Below are 8,505 nucleotides of genomic sequence, written 5' to 3' on the forward strand. Positions count from 1 at the left end.
CTTACTTGCCCTAACTAACAAGGTTTTTCCCATGGCCTTAAGTCCATGGTTGGCTCAGGTTGGCTGACTCCCATAATGCAGGATACAGAAACTCCAAAGTTCTGAAGGCTGTGGTAGAAAGAGCTTTCTGGGAATGCTTCATCAGTCTACTAAAGATGATCTCCACCACTTCTACAGAAACTAAGTAGCTGCAAAAAACGCATTCAAGAAAGTCCAAACAATATAAAGTTCATAGCTCAGTACTTACTGAGGCGTGAAAAGTAATACTTGCTTTAGAGAATTTGTTTGTATTTTTGAGACATTTGGAAATAAGTGCTTTTTCGTAGAGAAATAATACCAAGTAGTAGGCAGAGCAGAAAAGAAAGCAATACTACACCCCAGTTCTCCTAAGGCTCTGAGGACATAGCCGGGCAGTTGAAGGTCCCTCAGTACAACTCTGTCTCCAAGGCAGAGGTAGCCTTTACCCAGCAGCTCACACTGCAAGGCTGACAGCCTCTCAGCAAGGACCTGCCCCAAGCTGGTTCAGGCAGGGCACCAGCAAAGCCATCCAGCTTCCCAGGACAGGAGGGAAGTACCGCGGTCCAGGACAAGGCAGCAGCGGCCTGAATGCTGGGTGACATGTGATGGATTGCAGCAAAAGCAGCTCAGGCACAGCCTACCCAGCACAGACAGTGCTGCAGTGCCCACACAGTGCCACACAACATCTTTAATGACAAGCACCAAAAAACTTCACAGTAAAAGGCAGGGGCTCAAGGGCTGGGTAAATGATGCAAAGCCCTTCACCACTGTGGCCTCCAAAGGTAAGACACTTGGGGACAGGCTTTCAGTACAAGTTTACAAATATCATTAGGAAGATGGAGGTGGTAAGTGCTCCCTTTGGCTCCTTTTGTGCATGTGGGATTGAGGACTATAGGTAGGGATTTTAACCTACCAAACATCTGCTGGGAACTGAATACAGCAGAAGAGAGGCAGTCCAGGTAGTTCTTAGAGGGTGTGGATGACAACTTTTTGTCACAGGTGGTGAGTGAGCCTACTAGGGGAGGGACTACGTTAGACCTGTTTTTTGCAAATAGAGATGGGCTGGTGGAAGATGTGATGGCTGGAGGCAGCTTGGGACATAGTGATCATGAAACTATAGAGCTCTTAATATTTGGTGAAATCAGGAGGAACACCAATAAGACTTTTACGTTAGACTTTCAGAGGGCAGGCTTTGGCCTATTTAGGAGACTTATTCAGAGGGCTCCTTGGGAAGCAGCTCTTAAAAACAAAGGAGTTCAGGAAAGGTCGGCATGCTTCAAAACAGAGATCTTGAGGGCACAGGAACAAACTGTCCCTCTGTGCCGAAAGACAGCTCAGTGAGGTAAATGTCCAGCCTGGGTGGGCAATGAGGCTGTGAAGGAGCTTAAGAATAAAAAGAGGATATATCATCTTTGGAAGGAGGGTCAGATTTCTCAGGAAGTATTTAAGGGGATTGCTAGGGTATGTAGGAAAAAAATTAGGGAGACCAAAGCTCAGTCTTTTGGCACTTCTCTTAAGAATAATAAAATTTCTTTTAATAAATATATTAATGGTAAAAGGAAGGGTAAGACCAGCCTTTGTTCTCTATTGGATGCGGGAGGAAACTTAGTAACTGCAGATAAGGAGAAGGAGGAGGTGCTTAACACCTTCTTTGCCTCAGTATTTGGTGGGAAGACAGCTCAGGACAGCTGTCCTCCTGGGCTGATAGATAGTGTTAGGGAGCAGAATGGTGCCCTGATACCCTAGAGGAGACAGTCAGAGAACTGCTGAGCCTCCTGGATGTTCATAAATCTGTGGGACCAGATGGGATCCACCCCAGGGGGATGAGGGAGCTGGCAGATGAGCTTGTGAAGCCACTCCCCATCACCAACAGTCCTGGCTCACTGGTGAGGTTCCAGATGACTGGAAGCTGGCCAATGTGACACCCATTCACAAAAAGGGTGGCAAGGAGGATCCTGGTAATCATAGGCCAGCCAGCCTGAGCTCAGTACCCGTAAGGTAATGGAGCAGTTTGTACCGAGTGTCATCACACAGCACTTAGAGCATGGCCAGGGTACCAGACCCAGCCAGCGTGGGTTTAGGAGGGACAGGTTGTGTTTGACCAACCTGATCTCCTTTTATGACCAGATGACCTGCCAGATGGATGAGGGAAAGGCTGTGGATGTGTCTATTTGGACTTCAGCAAGGCTTTGACTCTGTCTCCCACAGCACACTCCTGGAGAAGCTGCAGCCCACGGCTTGGACAGGAGCACTCTGTGCTGGGTTAGGAACTGGCTGGATGGCCCAGAGAGTGGTGGTGAATGGTGCTGCATCCAGCTGGGGGCCAGACACCAGTGGTGTCCCCCAGGGGTCTCTGCTGGGGCCAGCTCTGCTCAGTATTTTTATTGATGACATGGATGAGGGTATTGAGTCTTTCATTAGTAAATTTGAGGATGACACTAAGCTGGGAGCGTGTGTCGATCTGTTGGAAGGTAGAAGGGCTCTGCAGAGAGACCTGGAACTGTTGGATGGATGGGCAGAGTCCAATAAGATGATGTTTAATTAGTCCAAGTGCTGAGCCCTGCATTTTGGCCACAATAACTCCCTGCAATGTTACGGGCTGGGGATGGTGTGGCTGGACAGTGCCCAGGCAGAAAGGGACCTGGGGGTGCTGGTGACAGCAGCTGGACATGAGCCAGCAGTGTGCCCTGGTGGCCAAGAAGGCCAGTGGCTCCTGGCCTGTGACAGGAATGGTGTGGCCAGCAGGAGCAGGGAGGTCATTCTCCCCCTGTACTGGGCACTGGTGAGGCCACACCTGGAGTGCTGTGTCCAGTTCTGGCCCCTCAGTTTGGGAAGGACATTGAGACACTCGAGTGCATCCAGAGGAGGCAACGAGGCCGGTGAGGGGCTGGGAACACAAACCCTGTGAGGAACGGCTGAGGGAGCTGGGGTTGTTTAACCTGGAGAAAAGGAGACTCAGGGGTGACCTCATCACTTTCTACAACTCCCTGAAAGGTGTTTGTGGTCAGGTGGGGGTCAGTCTCTTTCACCAGGCAGCATCTGGCAGAATGAGAGGGAACAGTCTTAAGCTGCACCAAGGGAAATATAGGTTGGATATTAGGAGAAAGTTTTTATAGAAAGGGTGATAAAGTATTGGAATGGTTTGCCCAGTGAGGTGGTGGAGTCACCATCCCTGGATGTGTTTAAGAAAAGACTGGATGTGGCACTCGGTACCATGGTTTATTTGAGGTGTTAGGGCTGGATTGGATGCAATAATCTTGAAGGTCTCCTCCAACCTAGTCATTCTGTGATTCTGTGAGGTTATTTATGCTCACAACTGGGGTCTGAAGTTGCTTTGGGATTGTTCCTGTGTACTTAAGTTTGTTTCAATTTCTCTCTTTAAATAGCAGAGTTCAGGTTGTGCTTATGAGAGTGTCTTGTTAGCTGGCATAAGCTGATCTGAGGCTGGTTTCATGTACTCTACCTGACACATCCCTAACATGATTTGTATGGTAAATACACATCCTTGCTTTAGCTTAACCTTTGGTGTTAGGCTGCCTTGCCTGGTAATTCCAGCTGTAAGGAGCTCCAAGCAGCTGAAAGCATGCAGCCAAAGTGAGCTGTGTGGAAAGTTTCCACAGACAGGGAATGTCTGTGGCAGGGATTGTCTCCATCTGATAGGAGGTCTTTTTGTTCCTCTTCCTAGCACTTCTGTGGACATAAACCAAAGAGATTTTTTTTTTTACTACATCTTGAATGGTGTCCCACAGTGGTATCATGGCTTGCAACTTGGTTCTCTTTTCATGCAAGGTAAAGGGCACTTGCATCCTTGATTTTGAACAGAAATTGTTTTTAAACACCACATTGAACAAAATCTTGAGTTCTGCAGGCTTTTGTAAAATCTTGAGGTTTGTTTTCAAACTAAAAAAAAAAAAACCAAAATTTTTCAAACCCTCTTATCTTTTTTTCTTGCTGAAGGAGAGTATGAACAACTGATGCTTCAAACAGACAGAAGCACCAGATAGTTACATAAAAACAGATCTGTGCCGGATCCATGCATGTAGGAGTGTCTGCTCTCAATGCAGTCCTGCCTAACTCTTCACATCTGTGAATGTGCCTGCAAGTAGGTCTCCCCACCCTGAGGCGATAGCAGCTGGGACTAGATGCCCGAACTGAAAACAGGGTGTTGAAGGCACTGATGATGTGGCCTTAGGCTGTGTGGAGATTGAAGCAAAGGGTTCTTTGTAGCCAAGGGACCAAGTATTTGCAGTCAGACGTTGGAGAAAAAGAGCCACAAAGTACTAAATCTTTACTAGTTAAGTGAACAGCTGGAAAGACCTTTAAGTGAAGCTGTAGGGATCAGGACATATCCTCCTGTCTTAGAGTACTTCGATTGTTGTAGACTTAAATAAAGGGGAAAAGTTATTTCGAGGAGAGAACTTTAAGCATCCAGGTCTACCTCCCATTAAATGTTTGGCTCCAAGAGTATTCATTGTGCTCAGGACCCTTCAATAACAAGGTAGAGGAAATACAAGCTACACCTACCACAGTGGTGGTTTGTGATCAGATTGGTAAAGTGCATGACAGATCCAGCTCCTCTTCCCTCTAAAGAGCTATTCAGCCATCTAAAGGCCAAGGTTTCTCCCTGAGCCCATTGCCTGCTCACAGATGAACAGTAAATCTCTCAGATAAAACAGACTTACAATGTTCTGGAAGAGCACAGTGAATTGTTACTTTTTTGAAGTTGAAAGAATAGGATTAACCGAGAACACCCTCAGCTGAGCTCTGAGGTTAAATGGCAATGTACTGAAAATGGCACTCTGAAAAAACAAGGGGGTTAAGGCTTCATTTTAGGGAAACACAGGCAGGGATTCAAAGTGCCTAAGGTGAGGACATTTGCACTGCATTAATTGTTACACTTGGAACAGAATCAATGATAAACTGCTTTTAACTATAGTTTGTGAAACACCCGGCGACACAAAGGGGTCTGAGGGTGAGTGGCCCTAAGCATTGGTGCATCCCCTGCTTAGGACAGAGGTAAAAAAAACAAAAATAAAATCAGTATACGTGCGTAGTTGTTGGCACTTCCCCACCCCCGGAATCTTGAGGAGTTGATGCGAGCTTTATTCGACGCCCCTGAGCAGCCTCGTGTCCTCGCCAACGCAGTGTAATAGCCCCTCATCCCACGCCCGGGACATAATCTCCTTCAGGCTGCTCCTGAGGCGCTTTACACACAAAGCCAATTAACTCCATTGTGCAAAGAAGGATTCGCCGGCAGTGCGCCGGCTCTGGAGCGATCTGAGCGCACAGGCGAGGCTCGGTGCCGGAGCGGGACCTGGCGATACAGAACCCCGGGAAAATGAGTGGAGGGACTCTGGGCAGGGTCTCTCCCGCCCGTGACCCCCTGCAGCCCCATCCCCAGCACAGGCTGCGAGGCGAAGGAACCCCCAAGCCGCGGGCCACATGACCGAGATTCTCCCACCTTCACCCCCTTCCTGTCTCTTTAAGTGGGGGCGGGGCCTCTCCCGCTCCCCACGTCGAGCGGCCGGCCCCGCCGCGCCTCGCCATTGGTTGTCGCTGGGGCAGAGCGGCCGCCCCGCCCGTCGCCATTGGCTGGCGGCGAGGCCGGGGTTCCCGGATGCGGCCGCGCGGTGCGGTTATAAAGGGCCGGGGGAAGGCGGGAGTGGGCGCAGTTTGAATCGCGGCGGGTCGGGACTGGTCGGTGCTGTCGACCGGGCTCGGTGCGTGCGGGACGCTCTTCGCTTCAGCCTTCCCCTGCGTGACACTGCGCTCCGGTTCGCTATGGTGAGGAACCACGGGGACTGCTCGGGGGGCGGGCTGCGGTAGCTGGGGCCGGGGCGGCTCCGTGCAGCCGATGGTGTGGGGGGAACGCGTGCGGGCTTAGTTGGGGGAGGGCGGAGGCGATTGGGGGTGCGGAGAGGGGGGATGGGGTTGGTCGCACGGGCAGCGGCGCCCCGGGGACGGGGAGCGGTGGCCGCGCATGCGCGTTTTGAGCGGCCTGTGCCGCGCGGTGCGGCGGGCGCTGCGCACGCGCCTCGCAGCCGCGCGTGCCGCTCTGCGCGGGGGGGGAGGGGACGGGGGTGGAACGCATGCGCGATGGGGGACTTCAATTCCTGCTCTTTTCCCGGCGTTTCCAGGCTGGTGGGAAAGCTGGGAAGGACTCCGGGAAGACCAAGACCAAAGCAGTGTCCCGTTCCCAAAGGGCTGGATTGCAGGTGAGTAGGGGCTGGGATATGGGTTTGTGAAAGTCAAGCTAGCCTTCTATCTGTTGATTTGTTTGTACAGGGTGAAAGCTTCACGCTCTGCTGTCTGGCTGCTGTCTGGAATGATGTAAGGATCATAAACCAGACGTTAGCACATCCAACTGGTTTTAGGCCTTTATCTAAATCTGTGCAGGGAGGAAAGTAATTCCCTTTTGGCCCTTGCTACTGCTTGTACTGAAAATCGTGAAAGTTGCTGATGTGAGTGTGGCATGCAGTGTATTATATGGATTCTCAAGTTCTGGGATGCAGCCCTTGCTTATGCCACTGGGATTCCGCTGCCCAGGATGTGGTTTTGCATAGAGGCTTTCTAGTTTCATAGCCTGTTCATGCTTCTGTTATTTTCCAGTTCCCTGTTGGCCGCATCCATAGGCACCTGAAGTCTAGGACAACCAGCCATGGGCGTGTAGGAGCCACAGCTGCTGTGTACAGTGCTGCAATCCTGGAGTACCTGACAGCTGAGGTAAAATGCCTGCAAGAGTGCAAGCAAGTTGGTGAACCCCCAAAAGGCATAATGACCAGTGCCTACTCTATTTGAACAGTTTGTACTTGGTTGTTAACTCTTTGTGTGCTTTGAGACACTTTTAAGTGCATACTTCAGCAGAAGACTGAAATATTAAGTTCTCTGTGTTTCATGCAAATCCTGCAGTGTGACTTACAGGAAAAATGCAGTGTGTGAAGTAACTTCATAAATGGGCCATTACAGCATGTCATATTTACTGTAGAACAGTTACTCTGTCATTGGGAAAACTAAATGCAGAGCTCCAAAGGAGGACTCCCTTTAAAAGAGACATTGTTTGCCCTCTTGGTGTCACTGACAAGTGACACTGTGTTTGGAATAGAGAATTAAACAGCTAAGACTGTGCTATTGGTCTCATTGGTTATGTAACCATTGAAAAATGGTCTTGTTTCAGGTCCTTGAGCTGGCAGGAAATGCATCCAAAGACTTGAAGGTGAAACGTATCACTCCTCGTCATCTGCAGCTTGCCATTAGAGGAGATGAAGAGTTGGATTCTCTGATTAAGGCAACAATTGCTGGTGGTGGTATGTCAATTGCTTGTTCTCTTGGGGTACTTGGGTGGCATGAACTGTCACAGACTTAGTCTTGTCATTTTACCTAAAGTATGAAATTCAGGAAAATCGTTGAAGAGAAATAACATGGTCTTAACTGTTGTTCTTTCTTAGGTGTAATACCACATATCCACAAGTCCCTCATTGGCAAGAAAGGACAACAGAAGACTGTCTAAAGGATACCAGAATTCCTTGTTATCTCAGGACTCAAAGTACTTAATTGTCCGGTGTTGGTGATTCCAGTGGACTGTATCTGTGAAACACAATTTTGCCTTTTTTTAACTTTTGAGAAGCTAAAGCTCCCTTGAGCTTTCTAACAAACCAAATTTCTGCATTGGAGTCTTAACCATATTTAAGTGTTACCATGGCTTCAAAGAAGCTATTGTGTTTGTAGTGGGTTGTAATTGAGCTGACTGTTTCTGGATTGGTTTAAGTAAAGGAAATGTTTGGTTTTGTACAGACTTTTCATCTATTAGAGTGGAAATACTCAATAAATGTTATGTCAAGACTGATTTGTCTCTTTTTCCATTAGCTGGAAAACGTTTCCACTGTGCAGCTCTTAGGGTTGTTCAAGGGCCTGTAACTGACTACCCTTCCTGAAACACAGGAAATCTTGAAATACAGCCTGAGAATACTGCAGTTACTAAATACCATGTAGTGAAAGGGGCCCAGGGCTTTGTCCTGTAAAGTTACATTCTTCCTAACTGAACCTGCTGTGTCATGTGCTGGGCTGATGAAAGGCTGATGTTACTTTAAGCCCAGTTTTACTCGCTGTCAACCATAGAGGGAAAGGGTCTGTCTTGAAGGAGGGTATATGATAAGATGAAGGGGTGTTGAAATTCCATGCTTCACATAATTTTGTGCTAGAGCCTGGCCCCCTGTTATGTTTCAGCTTGCAAAAGCTTTGGACAAACATCCATGAAAGCAGGGTCTTGTACTGCAGCAGCCTTTAAATTCTGCCATGCAGTAGAACCCTCAGCAGCAGTGGATTAGAGGGAGGTCTGGGCACACCTTCAGCTGTCCCCCACTGAGCCGGTTCATTCCCTACAGAAAAGCCCTGCCTGTTGTGATAGGAATGGTTACTGTGTGAGGCTGGGGGGAACAAGCAAGCTCCCTGTCTTCCAGAACTGCAGTCAGCAGTGAAGCACTGCAAATA

At 48.9% G+C, this 8,505-nt stretch overlaps 1 protein-coding gene and 1 long non-coding RNA gene across 2 annotated transcripts; one reads left to right on the forward strand and one right to left on the reverse strand.

The window, feature by feature from the left end:
- Positions 1-4,927: 4,927 nt before the first annotated feature.
- On the reverse strand, positions 4,928-5,554 carry LOC147653097 (uncharacterized). Its single transcript, XR_015286699.1, has 2 exons — positions 5,480-5,554; positions 4,928-5,332 (listed from the first exon to the last, which is right to left on the reverse strand). It is a non-coding gene; the product is annotated as an uncharacterized LOC147653097 (long non-coding RNA).
- On the forward strand, positions 5,324-7,861 carry H2AZ1 (H2A.Z variant histone 1). The gene is made up of 5 exons (XM_086888395.1): positions 5,324-5,802; positions 6,156-6,233; positions 6,628-6,741; positions 7,193-7,322; positions 7,464-7,861. The coding sequence occupies exons 1-5, from the start codon at positions 5,461-5,463 to the stop codon at positions 7,523-7,525; spliced, it is 726 nt and encodes a 241-aa protein (XP_086744521.1). The 5' UTR covers positions 5,324-5,460; the 3' UTR covers positions 7,526-7,861.
- Positions 7,862-8,505: the final 644 nt, after the last annotated feature.

The sequence above is a fragment of the Cyanistes caeruleus genome, chromosome 5 (genome assembly GCF_971803275.1).
Source record: "Cyanistes caeruleus chromosome 5, bCyaCae1.hap1.1, whole genome shotgun sequence".
Lineage (NCBI taxonomy): Eukaryota > Metazoa > Chordata > Aves > Passeriformes > Paridae > Cyanistes > Cyanistes caeruleus.

Coding starts and splice junctions, on each gene's coding strand:
- H2AZ1 (XM_086888395.1), top strand. CDS start 5,461: ATGACCGAGATTCTCCCACCTTCACCCCCTTCCTGTCTCTTTAAGTGG. Junction 5,803..6,155: donor CTGCGCTCCGGTTCGCTATG/GTGAGGAACCAC, acceptor CGGCGTTTCCAG/GCTGGTGGGAAAGCTGGGAA. Junction 7,323..7,463: donor GGCAACAATTGCTGGTGGTG/GTATGTCAATTG, acceptor GTTCTTTCTTAG/GTGTAATACCACATATCCAC.